This window comes from Episyrphus balteatus, chromosome 1 (assembly GCF_945859705.1).
Source record: "Episyrphus balteatus chromosome 1, idEpiBalt1.1, whole genome shotgun sequence".
In the NCBI taxonomy this organism is placed as follows: Eukaryota; Metazoa; Arthropoda; class Insecta; order Diptera; family Syrphidae; genus Episyrphus; species Episyrphus balteatus.
The window spans coordinates 47,101,942-47,125,284 of NC_079134.1; the positions used below are offsets into that span (position 1 = coordinate 47,101,942).

The 23,343-nt window shown below is 29.1% G+C and overlaps 1 protein-coding gene across 1 annotated transcript; it reads right to left on the reverse strand.

Annotated features, from left to right (window-relative positions):
- Positions 1–818: 818 nt before the first annotated feature.
- LOC129920392 (phospholipase A1-like) lies at positions 819–20,486 on the reverse strand. The gene is made up of 7 exons (XM_056001675.1): positions 19,967–20,486; positions 9,647–9,819; positions 5,690–5,813; positions 5,366–5,611; positions 5,108–5,290; positions 1,154–1,337; positions 819–1,088 (listed from the first exon to the last, which is right to left on the reverse strand). Exons 1-7 carry the CDS (start codon positions 20,484–20,486, stop codon positions 941–943), a joined length of 1,578 nt encoding a protein of 525 aa, XP_055857650.1. The 3' UTR covers positions 819–940.
- Between the last annotated feature and the right edge of the window lie 2,857 nt (positions 20,487–23,343).

Consider the following 23,343-nt stretch of genomic DNA (forward strand, 5'->3'; position numbering starts at 1 on the left):
TTAATATTTTAATGGAACATGGCGTAAGAATATAACCAATATTACCGATATCAAAAAAAATTTTCAAGGTATGTTTCTTCTAACGAAGAAAATGCATTTTAATACAAATCAACACACTTTTATATCTACTATTAATGTAAATTGTCATTGTGAATGAAAATTTCTGTTTTTTTTTTCTATTAAACTAAAAACTTAAGTTGAAAGAATATGGAATTATATTTTTGACCGATTTAAGACCCAACAAGTGACTCACAACATTCTTTTTTTTGTTATTAAAAAAATCTGTTTGAAAAGCTTAATTTAACCATAACGGATAAAAAAATCTCTTTCTTCAAAACATTAAAAATAGTACCTACTGTTCCTCTTTAGTTTAGCACAAATATTCGTTGTTTTCAAAAAAAAAAAAAAATCGATCCATAAGGTAGTATTGGACATTGCAATAAAACAAATCACAACACAAATCGATTTGGCCAAATAACCTATTTCCAGTTCACATTCTCAACCTCCATTTACTGGTTGACCATTAAATAAAAAATAATTCATCCAAACGCAAATTGAAATGAAAATCACGTCCATAAAGTCATGAGTTGCATATTAAATTATATTCACTCATTTCTCTAAAATATGAAATCAAAAATGGGTTCCTACTCTGTGTTTTGTTTTCAATATTTAGGTCAGTCAGGAATAATTGGAACATTGAGGTACATTCTCAGTTAGAAAGATTTTATAAAATTATTTTAGTTTGTATGTTGATTAAAAACAAAATTTGTTTTAAAATAAACACAACATTGAAATTCAAATTCCAATTGTATCCCTTTAACACTTTTATATACTCTACATTTATTCAATAACCATCGTCTTAACTTATTTTCTATTAATTTCTAATTTGTTTATTAAATTTTCTTAATATTATCAAGTCTTATGTTTTTTTCAAAAATTCTTAAACTAATCTTCTAAACAAACGTAAATTATTATCAGTAACTTCTTCAGCAGCTTCAGCTAGACAGCATCTTGGATCACCGACTTCATCTTCTGTAGCTGGACAAAATGGTGTTGTATTATCTTTCAAACAGTATGATCCAAAAGCACTTAGTAGGAAATTTTTAAATTAAAATCAATAATTGTAATTTAATGAACTTTAAAATATTATTACCTCATTGGTGTATGCATTCCCATAGGAATAGCATTTCGCACATTATATTGAGCTTGACTCCTTGATATCCTTCTCAAGCCGGATGGACAGCGTCTAGAGCATGGTTCTGCATGTGGTTCCTGATTGGTGTAAATACTTTGAGCTAAATAGCATATCGACCAAATGTGACTACAAAGATTGGCATCTGAAAAAAATTGTGTTGTAAGTGGATATAAAACACATTAATTTTATTAAACTGTAAGTTTTTTAAGTCAGTCCTTAACCATTTTTACTTGCGATATAGGTACTATATATCAAGTTATGCATTCGTATAAAAAAAAAGTTGAGATAACATTTTTCCATGACATTACGATGGTAGACAATGCCAAAAAAGTGGGTCCCGGAAACCCGTCTGTCAGTCTGTCTGTCTGTATAAGGGAGCTACAGCCTAAACGGATGGACCGATTACCAAACTTGGTATGTAGCGTTATTTATCGACTCTCCAGAGGGGTTTTTGGAATTAATTTTTTTGGGCCAAAAATAACGGTACTTATCATATTCCGATTTTAGTAAAATTGAAATATCTCGAAAACGGCTCCAACGATTTTGTTTAAAAAATTTTAATGTTAGTTTTAAGTTAAGGTCTATCTTTTTATGAAAAATTTTTTTTTTTGAAAATCATTATTAACGGTACATGCCATAGAACCGTTTTATCTCCGAAACTGCTTATTCGATTTCAACGAAACTTTTTGTGAAGAAGCATTTATGTAATTTAAATATGAACCAAAAAAATAATTTTTGGATTTTTAAAAAAAATTTGAAATTTTTTTTTTTGAAAAATCAAATTTTCGAAAACGAAACATTGAATTTTTTTGAAATTTTGTTTTTAGATGTTAATTAGTGATTTCTACAAAATGGCATACCAATTTTATTTTAAAACTTTTTTCCCAAAAAATTATTTATAAGAAATTAGATTTTTAAAAAACGGCTCTAACGATTTTAAATTTTTTTTCTAAAAATGCACCTTAATATATCAATCAAAACTGCATACTTGTTTTGGGGGGCAATTTGATTTCAGATTTTATTTTATTAAAAAAAAACGAATTTAATTTTTTTTCCAAATTTCGGTATAAAAAGTCTTAAAAATTTAAGCAATTTCAACTCTAAGAGCAAGTTCGTGCGACCCAGTCGTGCATTTTATTTATTACTAAAATGTAAATGCGTTGAAATTTTACATCCTATTTTAAAAAAGCTTTTTCAGAATTGCACAATGCACATTGTACTAAATTATCGTATTAAATTATCTAGTTTCTTATCAAAAATAAAACGTTGACCATTTTCAACTATTCCAATTCTGTTGAGAAAAAAAATGCACGACTGAAACTCTAATGTTAAAGCTTTTTATTGAAAAAAATTAGGGAAAACTTAAAATTTGATTTTGTAAGAAATTTAATAAGAATTGTAAAAAAAATAAAATCTGTTTTTATAATTAATTAAACACCGTTTCAAATGCATAAAACGGAATTTTTAGACAAAACAATTGAAAATCGTTAGAGCCGCTAAAAAAATAATTTTTTTTAATATAATATAATGTTCTATCATTTTTCCAAAATCAAATAAAATGCACGATTACGTCGCACGAAGTAGTAAAGTTTCTTATAGCATTCATACAAAAAAATTTAATTCAATTTTTTCATTAATTTTATAAAAAGACAAAAACAACCGTTTGAGTTATTTTAATCTTCAAACTGAGTTTAGTTTCTTGTGTAACAAAGAATTTGTGGAATTTTTTTTTTTAAATAAAAATTTCAAAAAAATTTCGGCGGCCATTGAATGAAATTGGTAAAAATTTCGAGGTATATTCCAATTTTCTCGAAAACATCTCTAACGGTTTTGATCAAATTATTTTTTAAGATTTTGATTAAACTTTATAACAAAAGCCATACTAATAAAACTGGATTTTTATTGAAGATTGGCGTTACCGTTTTTTGTTTGTATACTTGTATTGACATATGTAGGTATATGTTGCATCTTCAGATTCTGGCTCACCAAATTTGTTCAAAAACTTGTGATCCGGTATTAATTGTCACTTTAAATGATATTGTACATTCAAATTTGTGAAAACCAGAATTATATAAAAAAAAATTGGAATACATTTTTGTACTAATAGTCCAGTAACCATTATCATTTCCGTAAAAGAAAGACCATGCATTAAATCTGGTAGTTCTGATTTTTACCGACTTCCAAAAAGGAGGAGGTATTCAATTCGTCTCTTTTTTTTTTTTTTTTTTTTTTTTTTTTTTTTTATGTTTGTTACCGCATAAATTTTGGACTGAGTAAATCAATTTTGATAATTCTTTTTGTATTAGAAAGCTGGTGGCTACAGTGTGGTCCCATTTCAATTTCGCTGACTTTTAGTCATAGGAACTATTTTAAAACCATAAAACCTAGTTTTGATCCATGGAAGTCGGTTTTGTTTTCTTGCTAAAAATGATTATTAGCAAAGCTGTCTATGGGCTATGGCCCAATGAACATCCTAGGTTCTCGGACAAAAGTGTTGAACGCATCATTGTGAAAAATGCATAAAATGTTTAAAATCTTAAAGACCAATTGTTGACAAAAATTATTTTAAACGGCCTTTAAGGAAGTAAATTGCCTAATATTGCTCTTCGAATATCTTCAATTTTGTAGAAACCAAGTAATTTTGTTTGGTGTTTTTAACACAATTAGTCAATTCAGTTTGTAAATTTGTCCTTAAAATTTGAAATCGTTCTGATTTTTGTACATGTTGCTTATATATTGGCTCTTATGAAAACTGAAATCTTTCAACATAGAGGGAGGACTTGATCCAATATTTTTAATCAAAAAAACCAGTTCCAGTGCATTTTACGAAATAAGCAAAGCTGTTAGCTCTTAAAATTAATCTTTTTATATCAAAATGATCAAAAAATCAAAAAGACTTTAACGTTTAATTATTTGGTTAAAACGTTTTTCGTTGCTTTTTTTATCCAATTACTTGACAGCTAACTTATTAGGTACTAATCAAAAACATTAAAATAATAAACTAATACAAACTGCTGCAGATAGGTTTTTTGGTATTTGAAAAATTCAAAGTTAAGTTCGAAGGTAGTTACACCAGACTCATTAATTGGAACTACTTCACCTTTTGTAGATCAAGGATAAGCTTTGTTTAGGTTTACATTTAGTGGGCGTTTATTGGGCTATTATTGGGATATTATTGGGCTATAGGTTTAGCACTTTAAATAATTTATATTTGTTGGCAACTTAATGATGTTCAATCGAATCTCTTTGCAGCTATCAGATTGAGCTTTTCTTAACAATAAATGTATTTTAAATTTAATTTTATGATTAAAGATATTGCTTTGTAATTTGAAAGCTTTGAGGAAAATTTTCTAATGTTATCAATACTCGGTTCCCCCTTATCACCTATGATACAAAATTTTAACATTATGTAAACTCTTTGAATTGCAGAATATTTATTTATTTCTCTGTAGAAAGCATAAGTAGACTAAAATTAAAGCAATTTTTAATTATAAATATTTAAAATACAAAAATTAAAATTATTAAAGCAAACTAAAAGCCCCTGAACCTATGCAATTTTTAATTAATTCAATTGATGGTTAAGGATACCTTTAAATTTTTGGCGTTTTTCAACTATTTTAGAAGTCAGAATAAATTGGTACTTGACCGACTTTGGTTTTAGAATCAAAACTGAAAATAAGTAAAACAAAAACATAACCAAAATCGATTTAAAGGAATTATTATCATATCATTTTTGAGATCAATCAAATGTTTTGAAGTCAAGGATGCATTCATTTTCTCATGAAGAAACAAAATTTCGTAGAGGCTATAGATTATAAAAATGACATCTACGATCTCATTAGCTTATGTATTATGTATGTATACATATAAATAGCGAATTTTATAATTGAATCTGTGTTAGTTCAGACTTACTTGATGTACCACCGCAATATGGCTGACGTTTCCCACCATTAACACAAAAATCCACATGTCCAACTTTACCAGTTTCTCCATAGAAACCAGCATTTGTATGAATAACATGAACAGCTTTAGCATCGCCACTATCAAGACGATTCGAATTTCCAGGTTTGATAAGGGGACGAGCTGGATCAAGTCCTTTTAAAAAACAAGAAAAAAAAATACAAATAAATCATACCATTCACTTTTTATTACATTATTTTTTTGTCTTACCAATAATTCGTTCTACTCTAAAGTTCAAATAATTGGCCATTAAACCACAAATGTGCGCTCCCAGTGAATGGCCAACGCAAGTCGTCCTATCCACTTTCATTCCAGAATTTCGCAAGAAAGTGAAACTCTCAGCCAAACACCTAGCGACAGTCTTTAAATTATGCACTGCAGCCACATAGCATGGTGGCAGTGCTAATGCACCCCAATCCGCAACAAATAGATTGTAACTTCCATGACGAAGGTAGGCTTATGAAAAAAAAATATACATTTTGTAAATATTTTATATCTTCATTCCGATAAAAAAATTAACTAAGAGTAATTTACCATCGCGAAGAACTGACATGGGAAGCGTGTTATCCCCTCCAGCATAGCCATGAATTAATATGATATTCTCCTTCTGGGGATCCCATTCATTATTCCGTAACCAATCGCCTTCTTTAATGTCTAACTGCAATACAAACATTTTGTTGTTTTAATTGTTTTTTATAGTCTTACATTGAAAATAGTTTAAGGTTCGTTCTTAGATTTCGAAATGAAATAATCTAAATTTTTTCTCAGCTTAAATTTGTTAAAGAAATGTTTGTACAAACAGACTTTTGCTTACCAATGCACGTATATGGAAGTAATTAAAACTGAATTCAGGAGCGGAATTATCACAGGAATAATGTGTAGCGAAATATTCTGAGCTACAAAGGCTAAAAGCAAAACGATTCCAATATATTCGACGCCAATTTTTACTTATTTGACTGTACGGTACAAAAGATGGAAGCTATTTGTATTTTTGACCATGCACGCCCGTTTGGACAAGTCTTTTTTCAAACAAACCTTTGGATTAACAGCAGATGCAGACTAATTTTGATCAGAAACTCATTATAAGCCAGCGGATTTAAGACAAACAAAAGAGCTGAGGTTAAAACTTTTTGTTCGTTTTTACTTGCTCTATAGGAGGGCAAGTATTGGTTTCGTGTCGAAAAAAAAATTGAGGTTTTAAATTAAAACAAACATTACGATGATAGAGAATTCCGAAAAAGTGGGTCTCGCAATTCCGTCCGTGTGTCTGTGCGCCTGTACGTCCATTTGAACACATTTCCACAGCCTAAACGCGTGGAAGGATTTTCTTCAAATTTGATACAGATGATTTTTATAGAATTCTGAAAGTTGTTTTTTTTTTTGTTTGTTTTTTATATCTCACTTAATTCTCATACAAATTTTTCAAGTTATACCAAATAACTCGAAAACGGCTCTAACGATTTTGATAAAAAAATTTTTGTACTATTTTACAAACAAGACCCAACTTTTGATTTAAAAAAATATTTTTTGGAAGGTTACTAACGGTACCTTTATTAGAACGGTTTTTTTTTTTCAAAATATCTCTTATAAGACTAACTCGATTTCAACGAAAATTTTTATATTTTTGGATTTTTAAAAAAATATTTCAAATTTTTTGTTTGAAAAATCAAATTTTTGAAAACGGGTTTTTGATATGTTGCGAAATTTTGTTTTTAAGTGTAAATTAATTATTTCTTCACAATGGCATACCAAACTTTTTTTTTTATGTTAGAAAATTTTTATATATTAAAAATTAATTAAAAAAAAAAAAAACGACTCTAACGATTTTCAAAATTATTTTTATCAAAATTCCTTTTCATGCAAGAAATCAGATGTGATACTTCATTTTGTGATCAAAACCTTGAAAAACGGTGTTTTATTAATTATAAAAACAGATTTTATGTACTTTTGTACATTATAAGAAATGGTTTAGTTAAATCTAATTACTTAAAATTTTGCCTCATTTTTTTTTATAAAAAGCTTTAAGATAAGATTTACTTTTAACATAAGAGCAAGTACGTGCGACCCCAGTCGTGCTTTTATTTTTATTACAGTTATAAAGATTATTCCAGGAATTGAGTTGCGGATCAATTTGGAACTGACCGAGATTATTTTGGTGACACCCAGCGAACAGCAAATTATGACGCTGAGGATTGGATGATGAGCAAAAAAGGAGACTTAATACTTGTAAGAAACATTTTTCGACGAATATTTGGTCCTGTATGCTAAGAGGCTTAATGGAGATGAACACATAATAATGAATTGTATGAGCTGTACCTAGATGAGGATGTAGTTTTAAAAGCTAAAATACCCAGACAACACTCGCTTGGTCACATGGAGCTAATGGAAAAAAATCTCTAGCCCTTAGGTTGTATACGGGAAGGGAAGACACAACCTTCGCTTCAAAGACCAAGCTATAGCGAACGCTCGATCCATCGGTATAGAAATAGATGAATGAAGGAATCACGCTTTGGATTGTGAATGTGTTCAGTTTTGGATTTGAGGTATTTTTTGGAAGTATTTTTTTTATGACAAAATATAAAATTTTAAAAATTGTAAAAAGTATAATTATTATATTATTGTTTTACCTTGACATTGCAAAAAAAAAGAAACATACCATTACTCTGCGCAATTTGTATGCATCTAAATTCAATATGGCAGACCGAGAATGGCATCATTTTGGTTTAATTTTAAATATTTAATTAATAATTAATTCTTGTTTAAAATGTTTTTCTTTATTTTCCTGGTTCAAAGTCATCAAGAAAATACTCTACATATTTTATAATAAATTGCTCGATTATAAAAAATCCTTATTTTCTTATCGATTAAGAAGTGTGGCATTATCTATTTTTTTAATTCTATTACCGGTCGATAAGTCAATGTGTATTACGTCAATGGGATGAATACACCCATCCTTGTTTAGGGGGTACATAAATTGTATCGATAATCAACTAATTTAATTTAATTATTTAATTGTAGCTTACGATAAACGTACTAAGGGCAAGTTTAGGATTCATAAATCTTTAATAATGGAACTCGAAGTAACAATTAAGTATATTATAACGATGATAGAGAGTATATTTCAAACTTGTTAGTTAAAAATTTTTGATGATTCCCTAACAGAAAAGTTGAATTTTTTTTTCCAACGAAAATTTTTTGAAATTTTTGTATGTGCCGACTAAAATTTCTTTTTTTTTATTTTTTTTTTTTTCAATTTTTTAAATATAAAAACGATTTGAAAAAAAAAATAAATAAATATAAATCCCATACAACAGTTTTAAAATATTGCTTTTTTCTCGCTTTATGCCCAAAAATAACCAAACCGAAACAGTTTAAAAACAATCTACAATACTAGATCGTATGGATCAATAAAAACCATGAGACCCCGATTGCCTTGACAACAGTTTTGTGTTATTTTTACAAGTATAAACACTTTCCATTTAAAATTAAGGATCTATAAAATTCGACCAAGTCGAACGTTCTCTTATAGCAAAATTTGTAAAAGAGAATAATTTTAGTTTAATTTTATCATTTATTTTTAAAAGAAATGGTAAAAAGTATTAAAAGTTTTTTTTTTCAAATAAGATTGAGATAGACACATTAACAGATAGACAAACTTTCTTGGCATATTCATAATCGTAATATCATGCCTAATTGATATCTTAAGGTGGGTTTTTTACGATTTTTAAACATTCTATAAAGTACATTATGTCCTATAGTGCACGTAAAAAATCATCATCAGAGCTGTTCTGCCTACTTTCAAGTTGAGTTTGTTTTAGTTAGAACCTACCAAAGTGATCAATTTTTTAAAAACCCAAAACTAATGGCATTTTCACATTGTTATTTTTGTGATCACAAAGTACTAATTTTAGCAAGTTGTCACTAATATTGCAATTAACTTAAAACATGCTTTATTGTCATAACATCTATGTAATAATACAATTTAGTCCAATTTTTCCAATAAAAACTGATAAATCCACTACTGGTTGTATTTTGTAATACAAACAAATTCAGTTCTTATAGTAATTGGTGTGTTAAAAGTAAATCAAGGTTTCATACTCCAAAGTCCAACGTAGGCTTAGTAGTTTGCTACTCATACCAAAAAGCAATCATTTGGATATAAAATAAATCTCTTATTTTGAATAACCATATCATCTGTGTAGAAACATTCTAATCATTTTATGACTGCCAATGATGTGAATCGTCTCTAACAAATGGTCGTGATGGGTAAAAAAAAACTACGATATGACCTTAATTAAGTTTATAATAATTTATGACAAAAACGTGAATTATTATTTTGTTTAGTTTTTCATTACATAATAAAAGCCAAACATTTTTGTCACAATTCAAAGCTATGTGAGAATAAAATCAAAATAATAAGAGCAATCTTTTTAAATAAACAAAAAAAAAAAACCAAATCATAAAATTAAATTAAACCTAAAATAAACTCACTTGGCGCCTTGTTCCATTCAGTTTCGTATACAAATAAAGATTAATATCTGGATCAGGACACTTGTCATACAAATCATTTCCACGTTTCCACACACAATCTTCCCTTGATGTATTAAAATTCGATGCATCTCCAAGATATAATGACTGTAATAAAACTCGTTGAGCATTTGTCACTATATTTTAAAAAAAAATAATTCTTAAAATCTTGATTTGACTAAATTCATCTCAAAACCTTACAACTTGCACAAGAATAAATTATTACCAAACCAATCAGGTAAATTGCACCATCACTGGTTATACGCATTTTTGTCAAAAATAAAAAAAAAGTCCAAAAATTATATATATTTTTTATCTGCTCTAAATTTAAAGTTTAAATTCAAAAAAGTTTATCACATATCAACGCACTATTCAACTTTTAAATTTTTTGTATGAATTTTGTTTTGGTTGATGTTACTTCGAGTGGTGGTCACAGAGTTATGATCCACCAATGCTCACTCTAGTGGCAGTAAACCTCCCGTCTACGTGGGGCTACCATTGAGCCATTCGACTCATGCTAACCAGCAATTTTTTTTTTTTCGTTTAAGTTTTTAGTTTTTTTTTTTTTTTTGCTTTGAAAAGTTTTGCAGTGTGAGATACTTTATTTTTTTTTTATAGATATGCCTTCATTTTATTCAGCAAACAATTCTTCAGGCTTTTTTTCTATATAACTTGCCAAACGCAAGTCATGACGTAATGCTTGCATTTTGAGTCTGGTTCATCTGCGGGTATAACGCGGCCGCGGCAGCGTCGATATATGCGGCAGTATAATACGAGTATAGGATAGTCAAACAACATGTTGCATTTATTTCATGTCTACAGTCTTAACATTCCATTACCAAAAAAACATGCGGGGAATAGTAATAACTTTTTAACTAAAGACCAAACAACTTGCATGAATGTGTTATGTCGAGTTTCAAGTTCCAACTTTGCGATTTATAATTATTATTGTCTTCGGTGGCTCATCTGCATGATGAATTATTTATTGGCCTAAACGAGCATTGTAGATTGAATGGGTTTTGGAAGAATATAGTGTACAATAGAAAATCCTAATAATTGTTTTTTAATATTTAAATGGTGTATTGACCGACCGACAAAGTGCTGTTATTTGATTGACAATAGATATAAATTCATTTATAGAAGTGCCAAATGCGAATAGAGTTACAATATGTTTTTGGATGTCTGTGAAAAAAGGTGGCTTTAGGGCATGAAAGACACTGATGGCTAACGATATGGTAGTTAAGAAGGAAGTCGAGTTCAGTGGCATGTCGCATGTGTGTCGGCAGTGATTTCCGTGTATGGATAGTTTGCGACGGTGTTTTTTTCGTCTTGCATATAAAGACTTTGTATGCTCAAATTTATATATGCACTTGAAGACTTTTTGTGAGATTTGATGCGGGAAAAAACTTGTCATTAAGATATATCAACAAAGCTTTTTTTGCAGATTTATGGTTTTGTTTATTTTATTTCAAAGTATTTAAGTTCAAAACAATAACTGTGTGAGCATTTTTGTCAAAGAGTGGGAACATACACAACTTGCTTTAAAGTGTACCTTAGTTTGTATAAGGTCTTAAAATAGAGAAACAACAACAACGATTATAATAGTTTAATATTATATTAGGTATACTTTACTTACATGTCTGGTAGCTTAACCCTTCTGTGAAACAAAGAGCGACAGCTAGTGTAAAAATCTTGAAGTATTTGACCTTACTAGCCAAAATTGACGAGTCCGTTTGTTGTTCTTGAGGGGATAGTACGATAACTAAGGCGGTAAAACTTAGAAACAGATTCTTGTAAAGAAGTCAAATGCAAGCATTTTTTTTACCATGGGAAGGGGTGTCCCACCCAATTTGTAACAATTTGGCTTGCATAAGGTATAAGGTTTTTTCGATTCGACAAGCTGTAGTTTGTATAGGTTTAGGGTTGGGGTCAAAATTCTGCTTTCAAAATTCTACTTTTTAAAATTCTGCTTTCAAAATTCTGCTTTTGAAGAGTCTATTTTTCAAAATTCTGCTTTTCAAAATTCTGTTTTACAAAATTCTGTATTTTTGGCAGAATTTTGTAAAATCATCTTCTAGCAAAATTTGCTGCCTATTTGAGATTACTCACTTACAGTACCTACTTTGTCATTTTTTTGTAATATTCGTATTTTTTTGATAAATCAATAAATTTAAAAATATTGAGAATAAGTTTTCGTCAAACAAAAATTGATATTCAAAACATTAAATAAGAAAAGAAATATACTTTATCACACAACATCGTTTCTATAATTAGTTTTCAACGGTATACTCGAATAGATGTGAGTTATAAGAAAGTCAGTGCTCTAAGCAGTTTGAAAATAATTTGTGATGGTTAAACAGCAAGTAGTTAAGAAAATACCAACCTAAAAAACATTACTGAGTAGTATTTTGGTAAAGTAAACGCATATGCTAAGAAAAAAAAGCAGAATTTGCAGAATTTTTTTGTAAAAAATTGTGGCAGAATTTTGAAAAGCAGAATTTTGAAAGACAGAATAGAAAAAAAGCAGAATTTTGAAAAACAGAATTTTCTTGAAAAAAGCAGAATTTTTTAAATCAGAATTTTGAAGTCAGAATTTTGACCCGCTCCCAAATGTTTAGTTTAAGGCTTGATTACACAAGTCAACCATTTTAGAAAGAAAGGAGCTCTCTTTAAGACTCCCTATCCTAGAAGTGTTTAGAGGAAGCCTTGTAAATTTTTATTTAAAGAAGGCCTTCTTAAGACCTTTTTGAACCGTTCTAAGGAAGCCTCGTATTTTCAAGTGACAGAAGGCCTCTATAAGCCCTGTTTCAAGATGTTATTTTAAGTACGCAATGTTTTTATCTTTTAAGTATGCAATATTTTATTCTTATAAGTATGCAATGTTTTTTCTTCAAATTATGCAATTTTTCTAGTGCATTAGAAAAAAACATTGCATTTCAATGTGAGTTATCAAGTAGCTCCCTTTTTTCCACTCATCTCAAATGTTCGAGCATGTACTACTGGGTAAAGTGCTGCGCTGGTATGCGGAGGTACGTGGGATCGATTCATGGCCGGGCCATTTGTGAAATTAAAAAAAATGTGTTCTTTTTCAATCAAAATAAAGTTCTCCCAATTTCAGAACAACAGCCAAAAAAGAAGAAAAAAAAACAAAATAGAAAAAAAAATAAAAAGAAAAAAAAGATAATTCAATAAAATCATTTTTTTTTTATTCATAAATTCAACATCTAATAACAACCTCTATAAGGCCTTATTATAACATCCAATGCAAATGATAGTTTCCTTAGCGAAGCTTTAGCCTCGCTAAAATGTTTCGTTGTTTTGTAAAAAGGCCTGCATAAGATCGTTTTACGCTGGATTGCCTGTGGAGGAAGGTCTTGAGGAAATTCGATAGTGTGCGCTAAAATGGTTTGCATAAGACTTGTCCTTCTTCTTACAAAAGTCAAAAAATAGTTTGCATTGAACCTTATACAAGTTAATTTGTTACTTGGGGATCTCCCTTCGTTTAGGAGGGAGGAGCTATTTTCAAAAAAATGATTCAAAAAAAAATATATATATATACATATGCATTTTTAAAAACACCTCCACTTATATACATATAGTCCTTAAAGTCTCTGTACAGCTCCAATTTTTTTAATTTTTTTCTTTAAATATTGAGCTTACGATATCGAAATTTTTTTAAAAGTACCAGTAATGAAAGAGAGTATATCAACAAATAACTTTTCAACAAAATTATACCATTTAAAAACTTAAAATAACAAAAATTCTTAGCACAAAAAGAAAAAAATATGGAACAAAAAAGTCTATGTCTAGTTCTACTAATTTTCGTTAAAAAAACTAAACAAAAGTCGCTTTACGTAAGGAAAAAATAAACTTAACTAGTAGGACCTCCTCTGATCTTGATCACTTTCTGCAATCTGTGTCTCATCGAATGGAAAAGCTTGGCAGTCGTATCTGAAGGAATTTTTGTTTCCTTCGTCAAGTAGGATCGTTTTGAGGTCATTCTTGTTGGCTATTGTATGCTGACGAACCCTTTTTTCTACGTTAACTCATAGGTGTTCATAAGGATTCAAATCTGGAGAGAAAGCGGAATGTTTAACTTGCGTAATAACATTGCACAGCAACCATTTCTTTACTACCTTGGCCGTATTTGTTGGAATATTGCCCTCTTGGAAAGTTAAGTTGATTCCGAGACCCAGTTTTTGGGCACTTTCCTTAAGAATTTTCATGTACCCGCATAGAGAAAAATAGACCACATAAAATAGAACAAAAACAATAAGATTTCTCTATGGTTTTCATCCAAGAAGGAAACCTTATTAAAACAATCGGGTTTTCCTTATTGTTTTAAAATCTGCAAAAAAATAAAAAAAAACGATGACCAGGCTGGGAATCGAACTGGAGACTTCAAATCATTAGTCGCCACCTTACCACCTGAACCAACCTGCCATGAAAATATTGATCGCGATTTTTGTTCTAGTGCTAAGTTGCAAAAAAAAAATCAACTTTTCAGTCAAATTTTAATAAGATTTTCTCTATAAAAATAATAAGAAATCTCCTTAAAAAAACCTTATTAATCGTTGATTTTTATTAGATTTCCTTATGAAATGTATGGACGGTAAAACAATATGGCAATCTGTTAATTTTTAGCGGGTCATATTTTTCTCTGTGCAAATTTATCCTTAGAATTTTTTATGAAAACAAGGTTTCCAACACCGGTACCATTTCATTCTGCTAAAAAAAAAACACCCTTTTACCCAAAATATTTTGATGGACATATTTTAGGTATTATTTTTTTTTCAAAGAGCAATTTGGTAAAATTCTGATTCTTGCTCTATAAGTAAAAGACTATTCTTAAAGAGTCCAATAACTTTTTAAATGATGGTCGAGAGATTTTGGTATGAATTTTATTCGATCGGGCGTTGAAAAATACTGTGAAATCATGTATCATATTAATAAAAATGTTTTATTACTTGTACTATGATATGCAATAAAGCAAGTGCAACACAGAAAATCTCTTGTATCTACCCTTAAGGATGGAATTAAAGGTGGCCCAATATCTCAAAATAACTCTTATATTGAGTACTACCAATGATGTAAATGCAGCTTGGCTCTTTTTACAACTATATTATATTAATTTTAATTACTTGCTAATAAATAATAATAATAATCTTCCAACTTAAGCACATTTATCTCGGGCTCATCGGTATACCGGTAGAGTTTTTTTAAGTTCGAACTATTCAAATCGTTTGGGTGTTGTGGCTGAACCGTGTTCAGAATTTCTAGCACAATCATAATGCACAATAACTTTGCAAATTTATAATAACTGGTCATTTTGCTATGAAAATTTTAAACTTCAAACAACACGGTTTGTATTTGTATTTTTATTTGGTTAAACAAGAAACTGTGAAACTATTGTTTTTTTTCCTGTAATTTTTTTCCAATTTGTATTGAGGATATAAAAAATTAAAAAAAAGAAAAAAGTCGAATAGTTGAAATTAAGTTTAAGTCTTGTTTAAAATACACAGTATTAGTGTCATATCTGTGTATTTTAAACAAGACTAAAACTTAATTGCAAACACAAAAAATATTTATTTCACTGGTTAAAGAAACACCAAATAAAAAGATGTGCGATCCATGTTTCTACACTTTGTCAACTGAAGTTAATAAAATCAAATCTAAATGACCGCTGCAAGAACCAGACCCAACGGCGTATACAAGGGGGGGGTCACGGGGTCATGACCCCCCCCAAGACCTCAAAACTTAAGCAAGAAATTGATATATTGTACTCAATTCCTTAAAGAAAGATGATTTTGAAATATTGAAGTTTAAGAACATGAACAGAAATGAAAAGTGAAAAAAAATTTTTGGTATTCAAACAACCTGTTTTACCATGTTTTGGGGATTCGGATTTATTTTTAGCGAATTTTGCTCTAGAGTTTTGTATAGATTTAAAATCCGAACAAGCAGGTATATTCAAACTTTTAAAAAGAAATTGAATTGGGTAGGTAAAAAAAATCATCTGTAAGGCAACTCTTTCCAATAAAAATAAACGGATTTATCCTCAAGAACTCATCCATTTTTATACATTACTCAAACTTCAATCGCGTTTTCGGGCAAGACCGAAAGCTGGCAGCATATTTCTTGCGAGCCGGCAATAGATTTCTTGCGCGACAGGTAACCGATTTACATATATTATTAGAGCAAGGAGGTCCACTTATAGCGATAAAAAAACATGTATATCTGCCAGCTTGTATCTGCGCCGATTCTGAGAAATATTGTAATAACAGTGCAGTTTTTTCAAATGATTATACATCAAAATTTAAACGATTCAGTCTGTCCACTTTTTGTATTTAAAATTCACTTAAACCAATTTTTTTGGTTTCAGGAATAAACTGTTGTAATGCCAAACTTTTTTGTTGGTTCCATAATCATTAAAAAAAACTGCAATGTTATTGCACTTTTTCTCAGAATCGGCGCCGATACAAGCTGGCAGACTTACATGTTTGTTATCGCTATAAATGGAAGATGGAACTCCTTGCTGTATTAATATAAATTGGTTACCTCTCAAGCAAGAAATCTGCTGCCGGCTCTGAGACTATAAATTATGATATGATGAATTTATAATTGTGCAATTGTTCATGGAGCCATTTTATAATTGATTTCGACACAAACTTTAAGTTTTTTAGAGTCAAATCTTCGCGAAAGGGAAATTTGAATTAAAAACAACGCAGATTTGTGCATGAAAAGTTAGGATTATATTTGATGGATGAAGAGAATAAACTATTAAATAAATTTTCTGTTGCCTTGCTGTGTGGCGCATTTTGTTGAAAAAATTGTGGGCTTTCTGATTGACAGGTCAATTATTGTTGAAGATATTCGGCAAAATTTTTAGAAATATCATTTCTCAAACCTTTTTTTTGCACTGTTCCAATTCAATACATTCTTCCGATCAAAATTGTGAATTTTGTACACGATTAGAGAGTTAATCTTAAATTTTTTGAAACAACTATCGATTTAGGAATCTTTTAATTCAAAAGTTACACTTATTAAATAAAAAAGATTTTATTTTTCATTATAAGTTTTAAAATAACTTTGGGCTAGCGGAAAACAATACAGAGTTGTTTTTAAGGCAAATTATTCAACTGAGAACCGAACATCAGTGTCTTTTTTAAAACAGGAACGCCTTAATTGGTCAAGACTTAATGATAGACGCTAAACTAAAGCAAGCGAACTATATACCGTTTTTGTTTGGAAATTCTTTAGAACTCTTCAGATTCAAAATCGTTGGCCTCATAAGCAAACCTCGTAACTCCAAAAATCAAAATTTTAGGGAGTAACGTGCTGTGCAAAATTTGAATTTAAGTCTATTTAGAGTTTTCGGAATGACTTCAAATTTTCTGCGTTGCTCCGCTGACATATTTTCTAAAAAATGGCATTCAAAAGTCATTTTTGAAAAAAGCTGGAGTTACGAGGTTTCCTTATGAGACCGACGAAATGTAAAACGAAAAAAATTTAATATTTGTAATTCAACTATCACTTTTTTATGCCTAAGTTATCAAAATTGTTATATAAAAAATTTCGGCATGACCCCCCCCAAGAAGTAAACCTGTATACGCCCCTGACCAGACCCGGTTAGTCATGATCAGGTCGAGTGACTAGAAAAGTAGTATGCGTCAACTCGATTTAATAAAACAAGAATATGTTTATGTTCAAAATTAAAAAAAAGAGACAATCAACCAGTGGTACCACTTTACTTCAATTGAAGTAGATCTACTTCTTTTTTTCAAAAAAAATTAAAATCTACTTCCTACTTCGCACCATTCAAAAAATATCAAAATCTACTTCATTTTAAAATCTCTGTTCCAATCTACTTCAAAGCCCAGTACGCAGATCGCGCTAAACTAAATTTTATCTCGACAATTTTTATCTCTACACGCGTTCGCTAAAAGCCAAGATAAATTTAAATTTAAAAATAACGGCTGAATCACAGTTTCATTTACTTATACCAGCTTACATTCAATATTACATTACATATTTTTTTTTACCTGCAGAATACCTTTTTTACGCTCTCATTTTGTTTTATTTCTCTTCTTTTATATATTCCAAGGTTTTTTTTGCCTCTTATTCCTTGCAGCAACAACAACAACCACAAAAATGTCAAAATTTATCTGTGAAAAAATGCGCTGAGCATTATTTCGCGAGCTAAATTGAGTGGAGACTTTTTGCAAAAGTAGTAGATGAGAATTCGAATTTAGCGCGTGAACTGCGTACTACCTGGATAAAAATCCTCGCTAAAATTTATCTTTGGAGGAAATTTGTATGAAAGATAAATTTTAGCGCGATCTGCGTACTAGGCTCAAGTTATCAAAATATAAGCCAAATCTACTTGTTTTTTTTTTTCAGAAAACCAAAAATTTGACTAAAAATTGTTATAAAACAATATATAAAAATACATTTACACCGAAAATATGTAGTTGGAAAGAATTCAATTTTTTGTTGTTAGTTGTTTTTACTAAATTAATTATTTAACTTAAGTAAATTTAATAGAATTATTTTCTATTAATATAGGTTTTTTATAAAGAAAAGGATATTTTGAAATCTACTTCGATTTTTCTCAATCTACTTCCATTTTTTCTTCAAATCTACTTCGACTTTTTTTCTGCAAGTGGTAACGCTGCAATCAACGCATAAATTTTGGTTGCAATAATTTGGTTAATAATGTGATTCCGTTAAATTGGTTTTAATTTTAGAAATGAAACTCATTTATCACTTTAATTTATAAAGACTTAAATTGTAACAAAGTACTTTTAGGGCCAATTTCTCAATTGTCAGATAAACAACATAGTCGGAGAGGCGACCGTGCGTCGAATTACTTAGCTCATAAGGTTAGAGGTTAAAATTGGTGTCAAATAAAAGATAAGTTAATACTGAAAATTAAAAAATAGGGTTGCCACTTCTAAAATGGGGACTTCTATGTATCAACCCAATTTTAAAGGAAAATTTCTCACTTAACTAATACATTTATATCTTTGTTGTTTGGCCAGAAAAAAAAAATGTTTGAAATGCGAAACAAAAGTCTAAATAGTAAAAAACAATAATAAAATAAAGTAAAATAAAATAAAATAAAATAAAATAAAATAAAATAAAATAAAACAAAATAAAATAAAATAAAATAAAATAAAATAAAATAAAATAAAATAAAATAAAATAAAATAAAATAAAATAAAATAAAATAAAATAAAATAAAATAAAATAAAATAAAATAAAATAAAATAAAATAAAATAAGTAAGTCTACAAATGTGGCAATCCTATTCAAAATAAAACTACACTGACAAAAATCTTCTATGATCAAAACAGTATAACTTTTTATGCACTAAAAAGCTAAACTCTACACCATATTTTAGATAATACTCTCTTCTATCTAAAAAAAAAATGTAGGGTGCCATCCTCATTGTTATGATTTTTAAGACATAATCAATATCCTATTTCCTATACAAATAAGAGTAGGAGACCAAAAAATTTAAATAAATTTTTTTTCTCGAACAAAGAGATTATATTAAAAATTTGAATAAAACAAACATGCCAAATTTATCAGTTTAATGCAAATTTAGTACTCAAAAGAAAACTTCACAATTTATTTATTAACATCCACTTAAATTTATTTAAAAATAAATTATAAAAACTTTTAGTAACTATGAATTTATTTATATTCTTTTCAAAGATAATAATATATAACATATTTGTACTTTACAACCAACATATCTACCAATTTTAACACATTTAAAAATGTCCAGAAAAAAGTGATTCACAAAATCCGTTTTTAAATAACGGTGTATGATAAATTAAGTCTAAATTAGAAATATACATACTAACATTCTTACAATTTTTCTTAATTAGTAATTCGTATAACACTTATAACACTTTTATATATACAGTTGAAACTCGATTATCCGGGATTCGATTAACCGGGACGCTCTATTATCCGTGATGAAAAAATTGGAAATTTGTTCTCGAAAATAAAGACAACGTATTAGTTTAAACTCTGTTATCCGTAATAAACTCTACTATCCGTAATATATGAACACTGTTCGTATATAAGTTTTTTAATAAATACTTAAATAAATATAATTTTTTGTTTCAGAAAAGAAAGTTCTATTATTCGGGATTTTCGATTATCCGTAATGGACTCGGTCCCGACCATCCCGGTTAATCGAGTTTCAACTGTATCTTGCAGAAAAAAAGTTATCTTTAAGATTTCTTAAAATATTTTCGGTACAAGGAATTACATTTGTATTTGAGGACTTCCCAAAAAACTAATTCAAATAAAAATACAACTGTTGAAACTGCCAATCCGATCAATAAAAAATTCCATAAAAACTGCAACTGATGTAATTCCAATGGACCATGAACTTCTTCATGAACATAATCTTTATACAATTCTGATTCAAAACCTTTTGCCTTGGCTTGATAAACTGCATCTGTATCCCACTTCTGAAGTAAACCAGTTTCTTTAATTTCAACAATAAAATCATTTAATATTTCTTTAAATTGAGATCTATGTGGTAAAACATATCCAAAATGATGGCTATTAATAACTTCATGAGCAATACGAAATAAACTCTTTTTAAATAAAGATTGAAAGCTTATGTAGAACTGGGATCTATCTTTATCTCCAGCATATGCAAAATCAATGTTTCGTAAAAATTCAGATAGAAATGGTTCAAAAGCAATCGGAAGAATTATTTCTTCTAAGCCTTTTGGATAAGACTCGTCTTTAACTATTTCCCATTGAAAACTTGGTATCATTACGAAAATATTGTTGTTGACGAGGTCTTGAATGGAATCAAATTGTTTTATTTTAATGAAAACAGTTAGAAATGATTGAAAATATGTTATAAACAAATTTCCAATAATGAAAGAAAACCATAATAGGCTATTGATTATGTAGTTTAGAAAGGAACTAAGACGTTCACGGGTTTTTATTGCAGGAATCGTTCAATGGGTTATAAAAGAAGATAAAACCGCGGAGTGCTATTAAATGAGAGGGTGGAAACTGAAGATAGGGGTGCAAAAGCCCCCTTTTTGGTTTTTTCAATATACCTCATAAACCAAGCAAAATTTTGATATATTGCACATAAAACTTTTTGTAGAGAATTAAATTTCCTATTGGAATAATGTTTTTTAAAAATTTAAAAACAAAATTTCCATACCAAAATAGTCGAAACAATCATAAAAAAAATATCAAAAAAATCGATTTTTTGAGTTTTTTTGCTTTTTTACTTGTATATTTTTTTTGGGTTGAGATAGACATAAACGCTGCTCCAAAGAAAAAAAGAAGATTAAATTTCCTTCAAAATGCTGTACTCACTAAATTTTTTCATTGAAAATTAACCGAAGTATGGCCATTTTAATCTATCTTTTTTTTCGCATTTTTGGTTTTACTCAAGTAAAACAGAAACATTTGAGGGGAAAGTACGATAACTTAAGCACCAAGAACTGATAACGAGATTTTGTAGAGGGGTTAAATACAATCATTGTTTAATATGGGAGGGGGGGTCAATGTCCCCCCGTTTTGGCGGGAGGGTCAATTTTCTAAAAAAAATACTTAAAATAAAAAAAAAATGTTAAAAAACAACGGCAACACTTACAGTTTTGATTGATACTTTTTTCAAAAGCTAGAATTATAAACTTAATATTAATTTTAAAATGAAAGTATTTTAATCAATTGTTTTTGAAATAAACGAGTGATTCCGATAAAGAAAGTATTTTGTCTATTTTTCAATTTTCTCAAAAAGTAGAAGGCATAGGAACATTATGATTTTCATGATTTGATAAGAAATCAATTAAGGCAGTTTACTTTGTCGATGAATTTCGTATAGGAGTCCACAGTCTTTGTGAAAATTGTACTCAATGTGCTTTTTAAACTTTTTTTCACAAGTTTTGAGTTTGAAATCGGGTATTTCAAAAACAATTGATTAAAATAACTTCATTTTAAAATTAATATTAAGTTTATAATTCTAGCTTTTGAAAAAAGTATCAATCAAAACTGTAAGTGTTGCCGTTGTTTTTTAATAATTTTTTTTTATTTTAAGTATTTTTTTTAGAAAATTGACCCTCCCGCCAAAACGGGGGGACATTGACCCCCCCTCCCATATTAAACAATGATTGTATTTATCCCCTCTACAAAATCTCGTTATCAGTTCTTGGTGCTTAAGTTATCGTACTTTCCCCTCAAATGTTTCTGTTTTACTTGAGTAAAACTAAAAATGCGAAAAAAAAAGATAGATTAAAATGGCCATACTTCGGTTAATTTTCAATGAAAAAATTTAGTGAGTACAGCATTTTGAAGGAAATTTAATCTTCTTTTTTTCTTTGGAGCAATATTTATGTCTATCTCAACCCAAAAAAAATGTACAACTAAATAAGCAAAAAAACTCAAAAAATCAATTTTTTTGATATTTTTTTATGATTGTTTTGACTATTTTAGTATGGAAATTTTGTTTCTAAATTTTTAAAAAACATTATTCCAATAGGAAATTTAATTCTCTACAAAAAGTTTTATGTGCAATATATCAAAATTTTGCTTGGTTTACGAGGTATATTGAAAAAACCAAAAAGGGGGATTTTGCACCCCTATCTTCAGTTTCCACCCTCTCATTTAATAGCACTCCGCGGTTTTATCTTCTTTTATAACCCATTGAACGATTCCTGCAATAAAAACCCTTGAACGTCTTAGTTCCTTATTACCTTGTTTTTTTCGACATAATCAATAGCCTATAATACCAGGAAATAAAAACGGTATCCGGCTGTTATTGGCTTTTCTGTTGGTAAATACAAAAGAATTCGAAAGATATCACTAAAACTAGACCAAACATTTACATTTGAAGTTGTAACTTTGTCAATTATGATCTTAGCCAAAGTAAAAAAGACAACAGAAAACCCAATACTCAGCCAAACCAATACTGAAAATGGCCTCCAAAAATACTCATGTGAGTCAAGAAATCCATTAATAGGTACTATTACAACAAATTCTTCAATTGACACTGGATAAGTTATATCGAGATTTATGTCTGGTACATACACATTAAAGCTTATTTCAATATTGTTGTTCATAAGAGAGTCTAGAGTAAAATTTATTGTACTTTGATTGCAGCTACTTATTTCTTTAAAAGTTGCATTATGCCTTTTTAGGAATTGTACAACTAGCTGACCAAATTTTCCACCAATAACATTTTGTCCTTTTTCATTTGGATACCAAAATGTTCTAGGTACTTCGTCACAAATAATTGTTCGTAAAGGAAAACCATTTAGATTGTCCAAGGCGTCAGGTAGATGAGTAGAAGTTTCCGAAAGTTGTTGAATTGGATTTTTATCGTAGGGAAGGTATGCAAAAGATGATCCGTTTTCAAGGACTCCAAAAATTTTTGTGAATTTATTTTTAGCGAAAAAATGAAAGTATTGAAATAAACTTTTAAGAATTTTGGCTGAAATTATGACGAATACTCTAACATGAGTACTTTTGATGAGATTTTTTAAACAATTTTGCTTGTTTTCATCAGGAACTTGAAATACAATGATAAGATTGTTATTCTGTCGAAATTCTTCTGTGAAGTCCACATCAAAAGTCGATATATTTATGTAGATATCAGCTTTTGAAAAATCA